This window comes from Scyliorhinus torazame, chromosome 13 (genome assembly GCF_047496885.1).
Source record: "Scyliorhinus torazame isolate Kashiwa2021f chromosome 13, sScyTor2.1, whole genome shotgun sequence".
Classification (NCBI taxonomy): domain Eukaryota; kingdom Metazoa; phylum Chordata; class Chondrichthyes; order Carcharhiniformes; family Scyliorhinidae; genus Scyliorhinus; species Scyliorhinus torazame.
In genome coordinates, this window is record NC_092719.1 from 51,345,664 (window position 1) to 51,368,360 (window position 22,697).

Consider the following 22,697-nt stretch of genomic DNA (forward strand, 5'->3'; position numbering starts at 1 on the left):
GCCAACTTGGAACACCCTGTTTCGGGGTTGGGGGGCGGGGGGGGGGGGGGGGGGGGTGCAAGAGAGAGAGAGCCTGATACAACTGAAGTTGTGTGTGGATTGCACTGCAGCAGATGGTGCACCGATATTTTAAAATTTAGATTTTGATATTTTTGCTCAGTCTTCTTCACTATCAGTTGATCCCATTTTGGATGATCAAAATAAGGGACCAGCCCAGTTTATTTCCATCCCCAAAAGCTTCAATATCAGCTGGAAATCCTTGTGAAAACACCATTTATTTTTTTGTACATTGGATGATTATGCACATGTTTGCTGTCTGCCTGCTCACCAAAGCTGTAAGCTGGTTGGATAACAGCGTAAGCATACCTCTTTTAAGGGGAGACATAGTACTGCATAACTGAGCGTCACCAATACATTTTGAACTTGAAATCTTTCCCTTAAAAAGGATGGGGACAAAGACTCCTGCCTATCCTGTGTATTTCGATTCCATGCAGAAGTACTGAGCTTTTGGTTTAAAGTATCTATAATTGCATGCAAACTGAAAATGGCAATGACTACATCTTTCAAACTAGTGACAGATAGGGATCATTCATGAAAGGTTGGTGCAACCCCTCCAATTGGAATTTACACGCAAATGGTCTTTCGCTTTATGTGGCTAAATACTTCAAGTTCACTTCATTCTCAACAGCATACCAACGCCAGTTCACAAACCCCACTTTCATACATGATTGTACTCAATGGCACATGCAAAAGTTCACCAGTGCAACATTAAAAACTCAAATAAAAATTAGTTTCATATACTTTCATATATTAAAATAAATCACTTGAGTTGATTGGTCTTGTTTTGTGCTGTAAACTAGATGTAACTTCGGCTTTAAGCTGAACAAACCAGAATGTGCAAGAAAGGACATGTGCACCGTGGAAATTACTGAACCATTGAAGTTCAAATCAGTTTTACGGAGGGTAATCTCAAACTACTACTGGCATGAATTAGAACTGGTAAGTATTACTTGCTTCATCTTAAATAGAAACACCCTTTACATTCCAATTTTAAAAATCCATTTTTACATGAAATTTAAATGGTTTGACATTTTTAATTACATTTCAACAAGTACAATACGACTTCATCGAATCAATTAATGTCGACTCATTAGGAACATTTCCATGCATAAATGAAAGTTGGAGTGAGAAATGTAGAGGTCCTCCAGAGTCAGGCCCTTCCCCACTGAATAGATGATTAGCCAGAAGCTATCATTAGTTGCAAAGCAATTTACGGCCTCCCACGATGTCAAAAATGAAAGGAAACAAGGGAGAAGAAGCACCATCCTGTAAATCAGTAAATGAGAAATCCTCTTCCAAGGTACTCAAGGGCACCTTGTCCTGTTCTGTTAATTCTAACACAAAACATTGATATCTCGATAAAGAGGGCACAGGGAGCTTTAAAAGAAATTGGACTGATACAAGACACCTCAATTTTAATCTATGCTTCAAAATACTTGAAAAGATGCTTTTACAATATGCAAATAGATACAGCTACATTATACAATTACATAAAGATGGTCTTCTGAAATTATGATGGACAAAGGGTTTTTTGTTTAACAAACTGAAAAGATCAGACATATATTGCCTGCTGCATTACAGTAACAATCCAAGACATTTAAAAATAGAAATACAGTGGCATAATCAATTTTTGAGACTTACCAATGTATTCAAAAACGAAGACTACAAAGAAAGGCGTAACAAGGTCATTTATCCCTTGAACATATCCACTGGCTGGGTGCCTTATCGCCCATATGAAAAGAATGCGTTCAAAGATCTGGAAAATAATTTTTAAAAACTAGAATGAAGGACATTCTATCAAGTGTAGCAGGGATATTATTCAATTTTTGAAAACGAAAGGCAACATGAAGTGTGCTTTAAGGGCAATATGGGCATTGTATCACTGTACCCGAAAAATAAATTTTTTAAAGCCAATCCTATTTCTTTGTCACTTCAAAAGCACTGGCCTATGAGGAAGTTGATTCGTTTGCACAAATGAATTTAGGGCAAATCAATATCAATGTTGGATTTGATTGTATGTTTTGTTTTAGGAATTGCTTGCTATTTCAAGGATACTTCACAACTAGCTGTTTAAACTAATATATTTTCAACTTTGTGATCAAAAGCATAAAATGTCATATGATTCAACTTTGCCGTCAAATACTGTGAAGTAGCACTGCTGATATATAGCAAAGTAAAATATCTAGATACCAAAAGACCTGACGACAGTACATTTTCCAATGCCAAATCTTGCCTCCTGTCATCACTTTCTTTGCAAAGATAATGTCAACGTTTAACATGGAGACATATTTGTCATGTGAGGGTACCTTTAAGACATGGATGTTTAAGCAATGTACCTTTAAGAAAACAGTGATGTCATAGAGTGGGTGGAGCTCAGCTCAGTTCAGCCATTTTGCAGGTTTTTAGTTTCAGTTTAAAAGCAGTGTTTGTGTGTCTGTGTGTTTCCAGAGAGCTGCAAGTTTTGCAGTTTGGTTTTGCAGCTGAGAAAGTGCCTGGCTGGTTTTGCTGAGAGCAGTTTAAAAGTGTCTGGCTGTTTTGCTGGAGCTGAAGGCAACCAAGCTAATATATCTTTGCCATTCTACAGAAAATATATATATCCTTTAACCTGATGTGATACTGTTTAAAGGTGTTAAGTCTCTTGGAAGTTTGAAGGAACATTTTAAGGAGTTATTTACTGTTGCAATATTTTCTGAGTTATCTTTGAAGTAAGGGGTGTTAAGAGATCCAATGTTTATTTAAGATGTTAAGTTGAGTTCATGGAATAAACAGTGTTTTGTGTTTAAAAACCCACGTGTCCATAATTGTAATACCACACCTAGGGAACAAGCCGTGAGCTCGGAAAAGCAACAAATACATTAAAGGGTGAGGTTGGTTGAACTCCATGATACATTTTGGGGTTATGAAAACGCCTCGCCCATAACAATTGGGGGCTCGAGGGGGATTGGCTTTTGTGAACTTAAAGACAGTGAAGGATTGTTGCTTTTCCGGTGTGGAATTTTAGTTTAAGTGGGGAGAGTGTTGTGAACAATGGCTCTTTCGGAGGCTCAGAAGTTTTTGAGGGTGGAGAATGTTACACGTAGTACCTTACGGACAGAAACGAAAAGCAGACTATTAGATTTGGCAAGAACATTGCAGTTAACATTACCTGACAAAATGCGAACAGGTGAGGTAATTATGGCAGTGGTTACGCATTTAAAGTTGCCTGAGATAGAGTTTGACTCATTGTAAATGGCAAAAATTCAGTTGCAAATTAAACAAATGGAACATGAGAAAGAATTAAAGTGGCTGGAATATGAGTGAGAGAGAGAGGAAAAAGAGAAAGAGAGAGAGAGGAAAAAGAAAAGGAGAGCGAAGAAAGGAGAAAAGAAAGAATAGCCCCAGCAGGACAAAAAGAAAAAAGAAAGGGAGATATAGATCAGGGAAAAAGATGAAGAGAGGGAGTTTGCACTTCAGAAAATGGCCATGAAACATGACAATCAGTTAAAATTGGCAGACGTAAAGGGAAACGTACAGTTGGATGATAGGGATGAGGATAATGAGACAGAACGTCATAGTCGAAGATGTGGTGAGGATATATTTAAATATGTCCAAGCATTGCCAAGGTTTGACGAGAAGGAAGTGGAAGCCTTTTTCATTTCATTTGAGAAGGTAGCTAAACAAATGAAATGGCCACAGGACATGTCGGTGTTACTGATTCAAACGAAGCAGGTAGATAGAGCTAGTGAAGTGTTTGCCTCACTACCGGAGGGGGTATCTAGAACATAAGATGGATTTCTTCACCTCCTCATAAGTGCATATGAGCTAGTGCCTGAAGCTTACAGACAAAGGCCAGCACATTAGCATTGTGGATAGCACAATTGCTTCACAGCTCCAGGGTCCCTGGTTCGATTCCGGCTTGGGTCACTGTCTGTGCGGAGTCTGCACATCCTCCCCGTGTGCGCGTGGGTTTCCTCCGGGTTCTCCGGTTTCCTCCCACAGTCCAAAGATGTGCAGGTTAGGTGGATTGGCCATGATAAATTGCCCTGAGTGTCCAAAATTGCCCTTAGTGTTGGGTGGGGTTACTGGGTTATGGGGATAGGGTAGAGGTGTTGACCTTGGGTAGGGTGCTCTTTCCAAGAGCCGGTGCAGACTCGATGGGCCGAATGGCCTCCTTCTGCACTGTAAATTCTATGATAATCTATGAAAGGTTTAGAAATTTAAGGAAAGAATTTGGTCAAACATACATGGAGTTTGAAAGGCTCAAACAGAGTAATTTTGATAGGTGGATAAGGACTTTAAAAATAGACCAAACAGATGAAGCTCTCAGAGAAATTATAATTTTGGAGGAGTTTAAAAATTCAATTCCTGATGTAGTGAGAACTCATATGGAAGAATAGAGGGTTAAAACTGCGAGATTAGCAGTGGAAATGGCAGATGATTATGAATTAGTTCACAAATCAAAGATTGGTTTCCGACATCAGTTTCAGCCGGTGAGGGATAGAAACTGGGCACATGAGAAATACTCAAGTGGTAAAGGTAAAGGTGATCTGATGGGAGACAATAAAGAGAGTGTACCTCAGATTAAAAAAGAAATCCAGGAGTGTGGAAAAGAAATGAAAAGTTTCAGATGTTTTCACTGTAATAAATTAGGCCATGTAAAGTCACAGTGTTGGTGCGTGAAGAAAAGCACTGAGAAGGCTGATGTGGTAAAACAGGATAAGACAGTGGGGTTTGTTAGAGTGGTAAAGGAAACCCCAAGGGAAGCGAAGGAGGTGCAAACGATTGTACAGCCTGTTCAAGAAGTGAATTGTTAAGAAGGTGCCAGATGTATTTAAAGAATTTACTTGTGTGGGTAAAGTTTACTCATGTGTATCAGGAGGAGCAGGTAAAGAAGTCACAATTTTAAGATACAGGGGCTAGTCAATCTTTAATGGTAAGAGATGAGGAATTATGTAGTTTGGGAAGAATGTTGCCAGAAAAGGTGGTGATATGTGGAATTCAGGGTGAGAGGAATAGTGTTCCATTATACAAGGTAAGGTTGGAAAGTCCAGTGAAGAGTGGTGATGTGGTAGTAGGAGTAATAGATAAACTATCTTGTCCAGGAATACAGTTTATCTTGGGTAACGATATAGCTGGATCGCATGTGGGAGTGATGCCTGCTGTGGTTGATAAGCCAGTGGAAAATCAGACAACTGAAGGGTTGAAGGACGAATATCCTGGGATTTTTCCGGATTGTGTAGTAACAAGGTCGCAAAGTCACAGGTTAAGACAAGAGGAGAAATCAAAGAATGAAGATGAATTTGAAGTGCAATTATCAGAAACGATTTTTGATCAGATGGTTGAAAAAGAACAAGAACAGGTGGAGGAAGAGGCGGATATTTTTAGTTCAGGAAAATTGGCGGAGTTACAACAGAAAGATGTAGAAATAAAACGGATATATCAGAAAGCATATACGGAAGAGGAATCTGAGCGTATACCAGAGTGTTATTACCGTAAAAATGATGTCTTGATGAGAAAATGGAGACCTGTACTTATGCAGGCGGATGAAAAGTGGGCAGAAGTTCATCAAGTAGTATTGCCGGTAGGGTATAGAAAGGAGGTGTTGCGAGTTGCACATGAGGTACCAGTGGGAGGTCATTTGGGAATAAGGAAAACTCAAGCTAAAATCCAGAAACATTCTTATTGGCCTGGACTACATAAAGATGTAGTAAAATTTTGTCAATCATGTCACACATGTCAAGTGATAGGGAAACCTCAAGCAGTGATAAAACCAGCACCCTTAATACCCATTCCAGCATTTGAGGAACCTTTTACAAGGGTCCTAATCGATTGTGTAGGACCGCTTCCTAAAACAAAAAGTGGGAATCAATATCTTTTGACTGTAATGGATGTGTCTACTAGGTTTCCAGAGGCCATTCCAATACGTAACACTACAGCTAAAAGGATTGTGGAGCAGTTACTTAAATTCTTTACTAGATATGGACTACCCACAGAAATTCAATTGGATCAAGGAACAAATTTTACTTCAAAGTTATTAAAAGTTATGGATAGCTTAGGAATAAAACAATTTAAATCAACTGCATACCATCCAGAATCGCAGGGAGCGTTAGAAAGGTGGCATCAGACATTAAAGACAATGTTGAGGGCGTATTGTCAAGATTATCCAGACGATTGGGATAAAGGAATTCCATTCGTATTGTTTGCAATTAGGGATGCACCTAATGAGTCTACCAAATTTAGTCCTTTTGAACTAATTTTTGGTCATGAGGTAAGAGGACCACTTAAATTGATTAAGGAAAAATTGGTGGGTGAGAAATCGGAAATTACACTATTGGATTACGTGTCAAATTTTAGGGAACGATTAAATAGAGCAGGTGAATTGGCTTGACAACATTTGAAAGTTGCACAAAATGTGATGAGATGGGGAGCGGACAAGAAATCCAAAGTTCGTAGTTTTGCCAGTGGGAATAGACTTTTAGTGTTGTTACCAGTGATAGGGGAGCCTTTAAAAGCTAGGTTTTGTGGACCGTATCAGATTGAAAGGAAATTAAGTGAGGTGAATTATGTGGTAAAAACACCAGATAGAAGGAAACCGCGTGGGTCATGTGAATATGCTTAAAGGGTACTTTGAAAGGGAAGGAGAGAAAAAGGAGGTTTTAATGATTCTAACTCAAAGTGATGCACCAAATCCAGATGACTGTGAATTTGACATATCTCAAATTAAATTGGAAAATGAGGATGTTCTTAAAAATTGGGATGAATTGTTAAGTTATCTTCCAGAGGAAAAACGAACTGACCTGAAAGAGTTATTGCTATCACATGGGCAAGTTTGTAGAGATAAATTGGGAACTAAAATGCCTATACATGATGTAGCTGTGCGAAATGCTGTTTCTACAAACAACATCCATATAGACTTAATCCTTTAAAATTGGCACAAGTTAACACAGAGATTGAGTGTATGCTGAAGAACGGCATAATTGAAGTGGGTTGCAGCAAATGGAGCTCACCCATGGTGATGGTACCTAAACCAGACGGTACCCAACGGTTGTGTGTGGACTATAGAAAGGTAAATGCAGTTACAAGAACGGACTCTTATCCTGTCCCACCATTGAAGGATTGCATGGAGAAAGTGGGACAATCTACTTTTATTTTCAACTTCGAGATATGGAAAAAACATTTAAAACATCGTATGGAGTTCTTCGATCGACTTCAGGAGGCGGGTTTGGTGATAAACCTAGCCGAAAGTGAATTTGGAGATCCCCGAATCACTTTTCTTGCGGAGTTTCCGATACCCTCAAGACGAAGGGAAATAATGCAATTTCTTAGTATGAGTGGATTTGATCGAACAGCTGTGCAAAAGTTTTGTGGCGTGATTACTCCACTGATGGAACTGCTGAAGAAACGTTAAAAATGTCAATGGACAGCGGACTTCCAACAGGCATTTGACTGCCTGAAAGCTGTGGTAACCAATGATCCTGTATTGGAGAATTGCCAGGGACTCTGTGGTCAGATTGAACTAAATTATGAGATTCTAAAGAGAAATGCCTAGGAATAGAGGAATGGATGGATCGTACAGAGACTTTGTTCAAAGAGACTGTCAATTGAGAAGGTTTTCGGTTGGAGGAAGAAGGACAAAGAAAACTGGACAATATTATTATACCTGTTTGCATGTGTTGTTGTTTTTTAACGAAAAGGGATATTTACTGTGTACATTTCTTAGTGGATGGTGCAAAAGTGAAAAATCTTGAAGTTGATGGGGTTTTTTTTTTTGGGGGGGGGGGAGGTGTCATGTGAGGGTACCTTTAAGACATGGATGTTTAAGCAATGTACCTTTAAGAAAACAGTGATATCATAGAGTGGGTGGAGCTCAGCTCAGTTCAATCATTTTGCAGGTTTTTAGTTTCAGTTTAAAAGCAGTGTTTGTGTGTCTGTGTGTTTCAAGAGAGCTGCAAGTTTTGCAGTTTGGTTTTGCAGCTTAGAAAGTGCCTGGCTGGTTTTGCTGAGAGCAATTTAAAAGTGCCAGGCTGTTTTGCTGGAGCTGAAGGCAACCAAGCTAATATATCTTTGCCATTCTACAGAAAAAATATATATCCTTTAACCTGATGTGATACCGTTTAAAGGTGTTAAGTCTCTTGAAAATTTAAGGAATATTTTACGGAGTTACTTGCTGTTGCAATATTTTCTGAGTTATCTTTGAAGTAAGGGGTGTTAAGAGATCCAATGTTTATTTAAGATGTTAAGTTGAGTTCATGGAATAAACAGATTGAATAGATAGATTGAAGGTATACCTGTGCAAGAGACCCTAGCTGTTCAAGTGAAGACAAGCATCCAGCAGAGGACAGTAGAGCGGAGCTGCTGATTGGCTGTTGCGGGGGAAATCTGCATACGTGCATTGTGGCCACCCGAACTTGAAGGTGTACCTGTAGTTTTTCTTTTATTTTCCCTCAGGTGTTATCGTGCGGGGCACAGAGGTTGCTGAGAAGGGGAGTACTTTTTTTTTTTTAAACTTACTGTAGGGAGTTTCCAGCTGAATCCGGTCAGAGTGAGGACAGAGTGACTGCTGGGTAAGTAGTAAATATTTAAATTGTTTGCGCAGGCCAATAACAGCTGATTGCTGCTTTTGTGAGGGGCGCAGTGGTTGCTGGTTAAGTGTTTTATTTTTACCTATATTCAAGTTGGGCAGTTTCTAAACCCTAGACACTACACTTGTAGTGTTCCCCCACTCTTCCACCTCCTTTAACCTAAGGGGTAGAGTGAATAACAGGTAAGCTCTTTCTTTCTCTTTTTATCTAGAGGGGATGGCAGGGAAGGTAGTGCAATGTTCCTCCTGCAGAATGTTTGAGGTGAGGGACGCCGTCAGTGTCCCTGCTGATCTCATCCGTACCGCGTTAGGGAACTGGAGCTGAATGAACTTCAGATCATTCGGGAGGCAGAGGTGGTCATAGATAGAAGCTTCAGGGATGTAGTTACTCCGAAGAATAAAGATAGATGGGTGACAGTGAAAGGGGCTGGGAGGAAGCAGTCAGTACAGGGATCCCCTGTGGTCGTTCCCCTGAGTAACAAGTATACCGCTTTGGATACTTTTGGAGGGGACGACTTACCAGGGGTAAGCCATGGGGTACAGGTCTCTGGCACAGTGTCTGTCCCTGTTTCTCAGAAGGGAAGGGGGGAGAGGAGCAGAGCATTAGTCATTGGAGACTCCATAGTTAGGGGGATAGATAGGAGATTCTGTGGGAACGAGAGAGACTCGCGGTTGGTGTGTTGCCTCCCAGGTGTCAGGATCCGTGATGTTTCGGATCGTGTTTTCGGGATCCTTAAGGGGGAGGGGGAGCAGCCCCAAGTCGTGATCCACATAGGTACCAACGACATAGGTAGGAAAAGGGATGTAAGGCAGGAATTCATGGAGCTAGGGTGGAAACTTAGATCTAGGACAAACAAAGTTATTATCTCTGGGTTGTTACCCGTGCCACGTGCTAGCGAGACAAGGAATCGGGAGAGGGAGGTGTTGAACACGTCGCTACAGGGATGGTGCAGGAGGGAGAGTTTCAGATATCTGGATAATTGGGGCTCATTCTGGGGTCGGTGGGACCTCTACAAATGGGATGGTCTACACCTGGACCAGAGGGGTACCAATATCCTTTGGGGGGGGGGGGGGAGGGGGGGGATTTGCAAATGCTCTTCGGGAGGGTTTAAACTAGTTCAGTAGGGGCTTGGGAACCTGAATTGTAGCTCCAGTATACAGGAGGTTGAGAGTAGTGACGTCATGAGTACGGTTTCAAAGTTGCAGGAGTGTACCGGCAGGCAGGAAGGTGGTTTAAAGTGTGTCTTCTTCAATGCCAGGAGCATCCAGAATAAGGTGGGTGAACATGCGCCATGGGTTGGTACCTGGGACTTCAATGTTGTGCCCATTTCGGAGGCATGGATAGAGCAGGGACAGGAATGGTTGTTGCAGGTGCCGGGGTTTAGATATTTCAGTAAGCTCAGGGAAGGTGGTAAAAGAGGGGGAGGGGTGGCATTGTTAGTCAAGGACAGTATTACGGTGGCAGAACGGACGTTTGATGAGGACTCGTCTACTGAGGTAGTATGGGCCGAGGTCAGAAACAGGAAAGGAGAAGTCACCCTGTTAGGGGTTTTCTATAGGCATCCGAAAAGTTCCAGAGATGTAGAGGAAAGGATTGCAAAGATTATTCTGGATAGGAGCGAAAGCAACAGCGTAGTTGTTATGGGGGACTTTAATTTTCCAAATATTGACTGGAAACGCTATAGTTCGAGTACTTTAGATGGGTCAGTTTTTGTCCAATGTGTGCAGGAGGGTTTCCTGACACAGTATGTAGATAGGCCAATGAGAGGCGAGGCCATATTGGATTTGGTACTGGGTAATAAACCAGGACAGGTGTTAGATTTGGAGGTAGGTGAGCACTTTGGTGATAGTGACCACAATTCGATTACGTTTACTTTAGTGATGGAAAGGGATAGGTATATACCGCAGGGCAAGAGTTATATCTGGGGGAAAGGCAATTATGATGCGATGAGGCAAGACTTAGGATGCATCGGGTGGAGAGGAAAACTGCTGGGGATGGGCACAATGGAAATGTGGAGCTTGTTCAAGGAACAGCTACTGCATGTCCTTGATAAGTATGTACCTGTCAGGCAGGGAGGAATTAGTCGAGCGAGGGAACCGTGGTTTACTAACGCAGTTGAAACACTTGTCAAGAGGAAGAAGAAGGCTTATGTAAAGTTGAGACGTGAAGGTTCAGTTAGGACGCTCGAGAATTACAAGTTTGCTAGGAAGGACCTAAAGAGAGAGCTAAGAAGAGCCAGGAGGGGACATGAGAAGTCTATGGCAGGTAGGATCAAGGATAACCCTAAAGCTTTCTATAGATATGTCAGGAATAAAAGAATGACTAAGGTAAGAGTAGGGCCAGTCAAGGACAGTAGTGGGAAGTTGTGCGTGGAGTCCGAGGAGATAGGAGAGGTGCTAAATGAATATTTTTTGTCAGTATTCACACAGGAAAAAGACAATGTTGTCGAGGAGAATACTGAGATTCAGTCTACTAGACTAGAAGGGCTTGAGGTTCATAAGGAGGAGGTGTTAGCAATTCTGGAAAGTGTGAAAATAGATAAGTCCCCTGGGCCGCATGGGATTTATCCTAGGATTCTCTGGGAAGCTAGGGAGGAGATTGCTGAGCCTTTGGCTTTGATCTTTAAGTCATCTTTGTCTACAGGAATAGTGCCAGAACACTGGAGGATAGCAAATGTTGTCCCCTTGTTCAAGAAGGGGAGTAGAGACAACCCCGGTAACTACAGAGCAGTTTATAAGAGATAGGATGTATAATCATCTGGAAAGGAATAATTTGATTAGAGATAGTCAACACGGTTTTGTGAAGGGTAGGTCGTGCCTCACAAATCTTATTGAGTTCTTTGAGAAGGTGACCAAACAGGTGGATGAGGGTAAAGCAGTTGATGTTGTGTATATGGATTTCAGTAAAGCGTTTGATGAGGTTCCCCACGGTAGGCTACTGCAGAAAATACGGAGGCATGGGACTCAGGGTGATTTAGCAGTTTAGATCAGAAATTGGCTAGCTGGAAGACAAAGGGTGGTGGTTGATGGGAAATGTTCAGACTGGAGTCCAGTTACTAGTAGTGTACCACAAGGATCTGTTTTGGGGCCACTGCTGTTTGTCATTTTTATAAATGACCTGGGTGAGGGTGTAGAAGGATGGGTGAGTAGATTTGCAGATGACACTAAAGTAGGTGAAGTTGTGGATAGTGCGGAAGGATGTTACAAGTTACAGAGGGACATAGATAAGCTGCAGTGCTGGGCTGAGAGGTGGCAAATGGAGTTTAATGCAGAAAAGTGTGAGGTGATTCATTTTGGAAGGAATAACAGGAAGACAGAGTACTGGGCTAATGGTAAGATACTTGGTAGTGTGGATGAGCAGAGAGATCTTGGTGTCCATGTACATAGATCCCTGAAAGTTTCCACTCAGGTTGAGAGGGTTGTTAAGAAGGCATACGGTGTTAGCTTTTATTAGTAGAGGGATTGAGTTTCGGAGCCATGAGGTCATGTTGCAGCTGTACAAAACTCTGGTACGGCCGCATTTGGAGTATTGCGTGCAATTCTGGTTGCCGCATTATAGGAAGCATGAAATGAAATGAAAATCGCTTATTGTCACAAGTAGGCTTCAAATGAAGTTACTGTGAAAAGACCCTAGTCGCCACATTCCGGCGCCTGTTCGGGGAGGCTGGTACAGGAATTGAACCGTGCTGCTGGCCTGCCTTGGTCTGCTTTCAAAGTCAGCGATTTAGCCCTGTGCTAAACCAGACCCGTGTGGAAGCATTGGAAAGGGTGCAGAGGAGATTTACCAGAATGTTGCCTGGTATGGAGGGAAGATCTTATGAGGGAAGGCTGAGGGACTTGAGGCTGTTTTCGTTAGAGAGAAGAAGGTTAAGAGGTGACTTAATTGAGGCATACAAGATGATCAGAGGTTTAGATAGGGTGGACAGTGAGCCTTTTTCCTCAGATGGTGATGTCTAGCCCGAGGGGACATAGCTTTAAATTGAGGGGAGATAGATAGAGGACAGATGTCAGAGGTAGGTTCTTTACTCAGAGAGTAGTAAGGGCGTGGAATGCCCCGCCTGCAATAGTAGTGGACTCGCCAACACTCAGGGCATTCAAATGGTCATTGGATAGACATATGGACGATAAGGGAATACTGTAGATGGGCTTTAGAGTGGTTTCACAGGTCGGCGCAACATCGAGGGCCGAAGGGCCTGTACTGCGCTGTAATGTTCTATGCTCTATGATCTACAGATATTCCAAGGCACTTACATCCGTTAAATTACTTTTGAAATAGAGTCACTGTGGTCATGTGGACAAAGTAGTTTTATATTACCAGTTACATTTAATATTTATATTTATCTAATCCTAAATTATTGGGCCTGCATTTGCACTAACACCAATAATGGTAAGATCATCAATGCACACCGTCATTATGGTGTACATCGGGCAGAAATCTTTGGAGTCTACACAGACCAACTGAACAAGGAGACCAGGACGTTGCTGTCCTCGTTGCCCTGCTCCTCCCACGCCTCGGCCAGAATACTACCTGGTTGATAGATTCAGCATTGAAGTCTGCAGAGGGATTTGGATAGGCTAAGTGAATAGGCTAGGGTCTGGCAGATGGAATACAATGTTGACAAATGTGAGGTTATCCATTTTGGTAGGAATAACAGCAAAAGGGATTATTATTTAAATGATAAAATATTAAAACATGCCGCTGTGCAGAGAGACCTGGGTGTGCTAGTGCATGAGTCGCAAAAAGTTGGTTGACAGGTGCAACAGGTGATTAAGGCGGCAAATGGAATTTTGTCCTTCATTGCTAGAGGGATGGAGTTTAAGACTAGGGAGATTATGCTGCAATTGTATAAGGTGTTAGTGAGGCCACACCTGGAGTATTGTGTTCAGTTTTGATCTCCTTACTTGAGAAAGGACGTACTGGCAATGGAGGGTGTGCAGAGGAGATTCACTAGGTTAATCTCAGAGCTGAAGGGGTTGGATTATGAGGAGAGGTTGAGTAGACTGGGATTGTACTCGTTGGAATTTAGAAGGATGAGGGGGGATCTTATAGAAACATATAAAATTATGAAGGGAATAGATAGGATAGATGCGGGCAGGTTGTTTCCACTGGCGGGTGAAAGCAGAACTAGGGGGCATAGCCTCAAAATAAGGAGAAGTAGATTTAGGACTAAGTTTAGGAGGAACTTCTTCACCCAAAGGGTTGTGAATCTATGGAATTCCTTGCCCAGTGAAGCAGTAGAGGCGCCTTCATTAAATGTTTTTAAGATAAAGATAGATAGTTTTTTGAAGAATAAAGGGATTAAGGGTTATGATGTTCGGGCCGGAAAGTGGTGCTAAGTCCACAAAAGATCAGCCATGATCTCATTGAATGGCGGAGCAGGCTCGAGGGGCCAGATGGCCTACTCCTGCTCCTAGTTCTTATGAAATCAATACAGGGGTGCAAAAATGCTATACCTACCCACCAATTACCTGCTAAACATAGCAGAACAAAAAGGACAGGTACATCCAAGTGCAAGTGAATTTGCACTTTATAAGTGATATTACTGCCAAACAATCACCTCTAACAAGAAATTTAATTTTTCCAGTTCGAAATACTTTGTCTTCGGAATTAGAGATGTTGCAGATGTTTAAAAAAATTTGATTTTACTTTTTCTTGGATTCTCATTTCTCTCGCAATATCACCTTTCTTTCCCTCTCTATTTTGCCTTGTGTAAAATATAATTCAATATGAATTAAATCTAGTTTACGCATTTTAGTTTAGAATCTGGCTCTCTTTGTCAGGATGTTTGCCCTTTTCGCAGGTGCGCTACAGATCTCCTGTGGAGGGCCCATGCTGGTCCAGATGCCTGCCCATTCCATGTTGCTGCGCAATAGCCCACAAAAGGTCAGAGGGAGCTCTCAATGATGAGAAACAAGTACTGTTCCTTCACTGCTGACCATTACATGCTGCCTACTATGTTTTTGAAAACTTACACAATTTTGCCTGAAAAAGTGGTCCAGAATTTGAAAACAATGATATGCAAATTCACAGGCAACTTATGATAAGGGAGAGTTACTTCACAAATAGAAAATCAAGACAAGCTGCGGCCAATTTGCGCTGCCCCGACAGCTCCGCAAAAACATCTTTGTCGGAGGAGCATCTTTAAGCTGAAGGGTGCAAAACAAAGTCTAATGGGGTCCACCATCAGATTGCAAACTCCAGCAAATTCTGTGCCTAGGTTTTTTCTTCTCCTGTCATCCAACTCTAACTCTGCTCCCAACTGCATATTTTTAAACAGGAACTTGCCTTCTACACAACCTAATTCACAGGTCCCCATTCCCCAGACTAACCCTGTAGCCCTAGCAGCAGATCCGACTGATCGAGACTAATCTGACAGCATTTTTTTGTAACATTAGATCCTCCTCGACCAGCAGAATTCTTTGGTGGCTGGTTATTTTTATTCCAATTGGAAGCCCGATTCAATTAAGCATCTTAAACTGAAGTAGGGTGGTGGATGCTAAAGAGAATTTGACAAGGGATTGTGTGGACGAGTAGAAAGACATATGGTGGTGGGAAAGATGCTAACATAAAATATATAGTAAGAAGTCTTACAACACCAGGTTAAAGTCCAACAGGTTTGTTTCGATGTCACTAGCTTTCGGAGCGCTGCTCCTTCCTCAGGTGAGGAAGGAGGAAGGAGCAGCGCTCCTCACCTGAGGAAGGAGCAGCGCTCCGAAAGCTAGTGACATCGAAACAAACCTGTTGGACTTTAACCTGGTGTTGTAAGACTTCTTACTGTGCTCACCCCAGTCCAACGCCGGCATCTCCACATCATAAAATATATATACCTAGGCAGACAGATGCAATGACTTCACATACAAACGAGCACACACATAAGTACAACATCCACTTTTAGCAGGTGTGCTTATACCGATTTGTCGCATTGGACAAGGACTTTAGCCACAATAAAAAAAAGTCTGCCTAAACTATTAAAGCCTCAAGATTCCACCACACCTGAAAATTCAATTTTCTCTTTCAAGGCAAACACGATTGTTCACCAAATCCCTTTTCACTTGGACGGGAATGTGGGCAAAGTCATTACACCTTAAAGATGAAAACCACTCTGAGCAAGTTTAATACTGTAGTCAGTGCTGAGTCATGCAAGCTGTAACCCATCGCCAGTTATGGGTAATTAAGATATATAAGATAATCACATACAACAACTACTCACTGGACCCCAATTTGCCAAAACAGTCCGAACACTCCGTATGAACAGTAACTTTGTAATTGGTAATAATGGCAACAGAAAATTAATTGTGCTATGTGCTTGATTTAAATGATTGCCTCCAATTGAAACATGACCTGTTTAAGTAGTGGGAACTGTTTTTTTTTTTTTAAATTTGTTGATAAGATGTGCGCATTACCAGCAAGTGCAGCATTTTTTTCCCATCCTTAATTGCCCTCAAGATGGTGATGAAGCACCTCCTTGAACTGTGGTGTGGTGTGTAAATGGTAGTATAGGTACATGCACAGTTATTGCTCAGGAGGGAGCTCTAAGATTTCAGACTCTGATTGTGAAAGAATAGCAATGTATTTCAAAGTCAAGATGGTGTCTGACTTTTGAGGGAAACTTGCAGGTGGTGTTCCTGTGCAATTGCTATCTTATCCTATCTCATCCATTTAGGTGGTTAATAATGCTGATCTCTCGACTTTTCAAGGTTCTGATGGAGCTGTTATGTATTTCTAGCATTTGCTGTTTTAATTTAAGATTTTAGAACATAGAACATTTAGTTGGGTTCCTGTCATTCTTAAACAAACGCAGAGCTCACACAGTGAACAAATTGCAACTGCAGATTTATATTCTCATGAATAAATTAAAAAGATAAATTATGCTCCAACCAGAAACGTTTCGTATTAATCTCATTATTTCACTCACACAGATTTATTGTTTCAAACATTGGTTATTTATCTTGTGCCACCTGGGAAACCCAGAATGCAGATGTTTTAAGGTTCAATCAGAAACTTTACAAAGCACTTAACTCTTTCCATACCAAGGGTTTGGAATTTCGAGTCTTAAAAAATGGCAATGAAATCTTGGCCCTCCAAGAACAACTTTTATCCACTTTTATTATTTAAATTAACCATTGGAATGGGTGGTGTGAGTATGGGTTTGTCCTTTCAGCTTTCGGACTGTGGTTCTGATATGACTTCTGATCCAAATACCAATACAAACAAAATAAAATGGATGAGCCAATTGCGATTGACTCAAGACCTTTCCAGCACAGTCGACTCTGCAAAATCTTACAAACAAACATCTATGAACTTGTATGAAAATTGGGAAAGCTGTCCACAGACTAGCCAAGCAAATACCTAAAGTAATCAGATTCAGAATGACAATGTCCCATACTACTCCATCATGATCCCTGGGTATTTCCTGTCCAACCAGCAGGATAGACCTACCAAATGTGGCAGCATAGTGACATACAGACAGGAAGGCCTGGCTGTGTGTGTGCACAACATTGACTCCATACCCATGTGTCATGGTGTCAAGTCATGACGTGGGAAAAGAAGCATCCTGCTGATGATCACTGTGGTCATCTAAAATGGTGTCTGGCAAAGGACGCTGGGAAAGGTGGCCATGTTCAGGGACAAACAGGCTGCAGCTCCAAATAAACAAAGGCTGCAGCCCAGACTTTGCAAATAACATAGGAAAAAGGCCATCAAGAGGCCATCCCAGGATAATTGTCTTAAATACAAATTACCACAATGTAGCAGACTCGGTAGCATCTATTTCCTTATTTGGAAAGGCCTATGTGCCTCGGACATGGCCGGTAAGGACACGCCCCGCCATCAAGGTGGCAGGTCTTGATTATACCTAATCAATCAGGGTGATCGAGCCTTGATCAATTGATTGGGAGCTCACCTGGGACCGCCCAAAAGGGTGTAAAAATCCCAGGGATAAAAGATGCTGCACAACCGCTCGTTCGCTCTCTCGACAGTAACCAACAACGGTGACCCTTCACCGGCCGACACATGTGGACTGCTAAAATCCAAAGAAGCGTGAAGCAATTCATTTTGATAAGAATGAGGAAAGGTAAGACAAACTAAATGGTACAATTTTAAAGGAGGTGCAGGAACAGAGTTGGTGGGGAGGGGAGGGGGCCGCAGACACAAGTCTTTGCAGGTGGCTGGGCATTGATGAGGCTGTTGAAAAGGCATATGGATCCTTGGTCTCTAAGTAGAACACAATAGCAAGGAAGTTACAGTAAACATTCATGAAATCACTGATGGTTCAACTCAGTTCAGTACTGTGGCTTATTCTTTTTTTAAATAAATTTAGAGTACCCAATTCAGTTTTTCCAATTAAGGGGCAATTTCGCGTGGCCAATCATCCTAGCCTGCACATCTTTGGGTTGTGCGGGCGAAACCCACGCAAACGTGGGGAGAATGTGCAAACTCCACATGGACAGTGACCCAGAGCCGGGATCGAACCTGGGACCTCGGCGCCGTGAGGCAATAGGGCTAACCCACTGTGCCACCGTGATGCCCACTGTGGCTTATTCTGTGCACCACACTTTAGGAACGATATCAAGTCCTGAGAGAGGGTACATGACACTGCCAGAAATGGCGGGGGAAGCAGATATAATAACTTTGAAAAGGAATTGGACAAGTACTTAGGCCAATGGAGAAAGAGCAAAGGACTAATGGGACTAATGAACAGCTCTTTCGAGGAAGCGGCACAGGCACACTGGGTTAAATGATCGTCTTCATTGCTGTAGGATTCTACAATTCTAGCTCTAATTCAATAACAAACCACAATTGCAGATTAAGGCTACTAGAGAGCTTCAGTGGATATTGTAGTAGGTTTGCTTTTATGAGATCGACAGGCAGACACATGAGAATTTAGCAGGTATCGAACAATGTTATTTCTGCCTTCTATTTGCTCAATACCAGAATCAGATGTTGAAATGGCAAATGTTACATTCCACTGCATTTAATTTTTTTTTTTTTCTTTATTCGCTCATGGGATGTGGGTGTCACTGGCTGGGCCAGCATTTATTGCCCATCCCAGAGGGCATTTAAGAGTCAACCACATTGCTATGGGTCTGGAGTCACATGTAGGCCAGACCAAGTAAGGATGACAGATTTCCTTCCCTAAAGGACATTCGTGAACGAGATGGGTTTTCACAACAATCGACAACGGTTTCATGGTCATCATTAGACTTCGAATTCCAGGTTTTGATTTTTTTAATTCAAATGCCATCAGCGCATACCCTGGGTCTCTGCATTACTAGTCCAGTGTCAATACCACTACACCACTGCCTCCCCTATATTTCTTGCCTTGATGAGCACAACACTAATTTATTGGAGGCAAGGGTTGGGAGAAGAGGAAGAAACAGTTTTTCCCCCAAATATAAAGCAGACCTATAGAGGAAGAACATGGAAAACATTTGAATGTTACATCCATAAAATAGTAACTGAAGTTAATAGTTGGACTGAAGTTGTTAACTAACGCCATGATGCTTTAAGGAAATTTTACATCCAAATTTCACTTGACAAGCAAACATCAAGAAATAAATGGTCGGAAATTTCGAATTCCAACCCCCCCCCTCGCCCCGCCAAGAGGTCATAGCACTGTTTCTGCAGAAAGCAGGTGCTACATTTTGCAAGTTACAATTATTTTGGCTTGTCAATTACCATTCGAATTTTCAAAAAAGTAGCTGATGTTATCACTTTAATCAATCAAGATAGATCCAACCTTTGTACCTATGGGTACCTTGTTTTTAAAATCGGTGATTACGTTCCTGTGAAAACTCGCAAATATCGAAATTTTGAACGATTGACATATTTAAAAATGTGAGTCAATCAGATAAGCTCCAGCTATCCTAAAATTTTACATTTATAAAGGATCAAAGACAATAAAAGCTATTTTTAATACATTTCAAGATAAATTTAGGGTTAAACCGGGCGACACAGTGGCACAGTGGTTAGCAGTGCTGCCTCACAGCATCAGGAACCCGTGTCGAATTCCGGCCTTGGATGACTGCCTGTGTGGAGTTTTTACATTCTGCCCATGTCTGCGTGGGATTCCTCTGGGTTCTCCGGTTTGCTCCCACAGTCCAAAGACGTGCAGGTTAGGTGGATTGGTCATGCTTAATTGCCCGTAGAGTCCAAAGGTTAAGTGGGGTTATGGGGTTACAGAAATAGGTTGGGGAGTGGGCCTGGTTAGTGTGCTCTTTCAGAGGGTTGGTGTAGACTTGATGGGCCAAATGGTCTCCTTTTACACTGTAGGGATTCTGAGAAATTTACTGAAGAAATCGTTTAATAAAATATGAAAAATGTAAAATATGCCTCATTTACAAGTTTCCCAGCAACTACCACATAGAATCCATACAATGCAGAAGCAACCCCTTCGGGCCTGCACCGCCCCTCTGAAAGAGCACACTACCGAGGACCCACTCCCCTGCCCTACCCCCATAACCTCTTTTTTTTCAAATAAATTTAGAGCACCCAATTCATTTTTTCCAATTAAGGGGCAATTTAGCATGGCCAATCCACCCACCCTGCACATCTTTGGGTTGTGGGGGCGAAACCCACGCAAACACGGGGAGAATATGCAAACTCCACACGGACAGTGACCCAGAGCCGGGATCGAACCTGGGACCTCGGTGCCTTGAGGCAGCAGTGCTAACCACTGTGCCACCATGCTGCACTATACCCTCATAACCTCTTGACCCCACCTAACCTTTGGACACTAAAGAACAATTTTATCATGGTTAATCAATGTGCAAAGATGTGCCGAATATTGCCCATAGTGCCCAAAATGGTTAGGTGGGGGTTACTGGGTTACAGGAATAGGGCGGAGGTGTGGGCTTAGGTAGGGTGCTCTTTCCAAGGGCGGTGCAGACGTGATGGGCCAAATGGCCTCCTTCTGCACTGTAAATTCTATGAAATCAAATCAAATAAAATTAAATTCTATAAACCAACCTAACATCCACATTTGTGGACTGTGGGAGGAAACCAGAGCACCCGGACAAAACCCATACAGATGCAGGGAGAACGGGCAAACTCCACAGAGGGTCATCCAAGGCCGGAATTGAACCCGGGTCCCTGGCGCTGTGGGGCAGCACTGTGAGGCAACATGTTCCAGGATGGGATAGTACTAAGAAATCAAGCTTCTGCTTGCCGAGCTAACCAAAAAAGGAACAACATCTGGAAGGCTGATACAGCAGTTCTAGTCAAAGCACTTGCTCCAAAAGGGGGACTTTTTAAGGAGGTCCCAAAGTGTCTCATAATTGATTAATTAATTTTTTAAGTTTTCTTATTTTCGCGCGTGTGGAATATAATTTCTAAACAAGTTTGAGAAAACAGCAGTCAGTCAATCAGTTTTGGAGCTTTTGATTGAAGGGAAGGTATTGGCTCAAGGATAAAGGTCTGCTTACACACTGGAAGAGCCTCATTGCTCTTCCTCAAATCAAGATCAGAGCTTTTTTTTTTGCACCCAAACAAGCTACATTCAAGACTTTGCCAACTAGTTGCAGAGAATTATCCAGTCAGAAAAAAACATTTAGTCCACAAACAGGGATAGTGGTGTCGTATTGCTTCTTGTGTTAGAGAATTAGATTGATATTAAGATAATTATTTGAGAAGCTTAAATAAATATAAACGTCACTGGGTTCATCTTTGTCTAGGAAATAATTAATAGTTTTAGTCAAATAATGTTTAACTGGAGGGAAGTGTACCTCAGCCAAGACTGAATGCACAATGATTAGCACTGCTGCCTCACAGCGTCAGATCCCTGGGTTTAATTCGGGCCTTGGGTGACTGTATGTGTGGAGTTTGCACATTCTCCCCTTGGCTGCGTTGGTTTCCTCCGGGTGCTCCGGTTTCCTCCCACCGTCCAAAATTGTGCAGGTTATGTGGATTGACCATGCTTAAATTGCCCCTTCGTATCCAGGGATATGTAGGTTAGGTTGAAGGGTTACTGGGATAGGGCAGGGAAGTGGACTTGGGTGGAGTGCTCTTTCAGAGGGTTAGTGCAGATTCTGTGCAGTTGGGATTCTATAATTTAATAATCAGTCTGACAATACAGTTACAGAAGAAAGACAGGTGGCATTAGAATGCATGTGCAAACTGATCCCATACCTATGAATCGGATGAGCAAGGGGAAGGACTTACAATATCAAAACAACACCCATTTACCTGCAGCACTTGCCCTTGGTGTATTTGTAATGCATCTCTCCCATCACAAGACATTCTAAACTGCTTCACGGAGATAGAATTAGGGTAAAATATATGTCAAATCTAACAAAGAGATATTAGGGGTCACCAAAAACCCGGTTCAACAATTAGATTTTAAGAGGCAAGGAGGGAATTCCAAAGCGCAGGGTCCACAGTCAAACGATGGGGATGCATAGATCAAAGTTATGTGGAAAGAGGTGGTGGAATGGGGAGCTGTAGTGATAAATGAAATTAAACATATATTGAGGTGACAAGGCCACAAAAGTTGATAACTACCCCAAGTTCAATGGCCAAACCTGGTCGAATAAGAAGTGGAAGATTATTCAGAGAGCAGCATCACCAGGCATTCCCGAAAATGAGGCATCAACCTTGTGAAGCTGTTATCAAAAGATTATGTGAATGTCAAATGGTGAATGCAGTACTCTATAAAAAGAGCCATGTGATTCCACTACCAATGCTCTACAATACTGCTTATTCCAGTTGTGAATGATGGTGGACAATTGAGCATAACAAAAAAGACTTTGTGAATATTCACATTCTTATTGACGGCATCTTATTGATGGCTTGCCACCTTGCTGAGGCAGAGAGGCTTGAATGTTCCATTGATCCCAAGAGCAATAGGGAGTCTTTAGCTCCTTACAGGGTCACCTGTGATGGTACAGTCAGAGGAGAGGAACCAAAGTGCAATCCAAAACAAGTCCACAACAATGAATCAGGCGGATGATCCTCGTATGGCATCAATGACCGGAATGGCAGATGAAGGCTGTAGCAGTAAGGAGATCCCCAGTTGCCAAGGTTCCCTTGCCACTGGAACTGGTCTCACCCTCTGTCTGCTGATGCACAGCAGAATATCCA

The 22,697-nt window shown here is 42.1% G+C and overlaps 1 protein-coding gene across 7 annotated transcripts in view; it reads right to left on the minus strand.

The window, feature by feature from the left end:
• The window catches only part of tbc1d22a (TBC1 domain family, member 22a), a 517,208-nt gene that overhangs the window by 344,191 nt on the left and 150,320 nt on the right, over positions 1 to 22,697 (minus strand). For all 7 annotated transcript variants that reach the window (XM_072471465.1, XM_072471464.1, XM_072471460.1 and 4 more), the window contains one exon: positions 1,702 to 1,816. In XM_072471465.1, the coding sequence (XP_072327566.1) occupies positions 1,702 to 1,816 (115 nt within the window). The remainder of the gene's footprint in view (positions 1 to 1,701; positions 1,817 to 22,697) is intronic.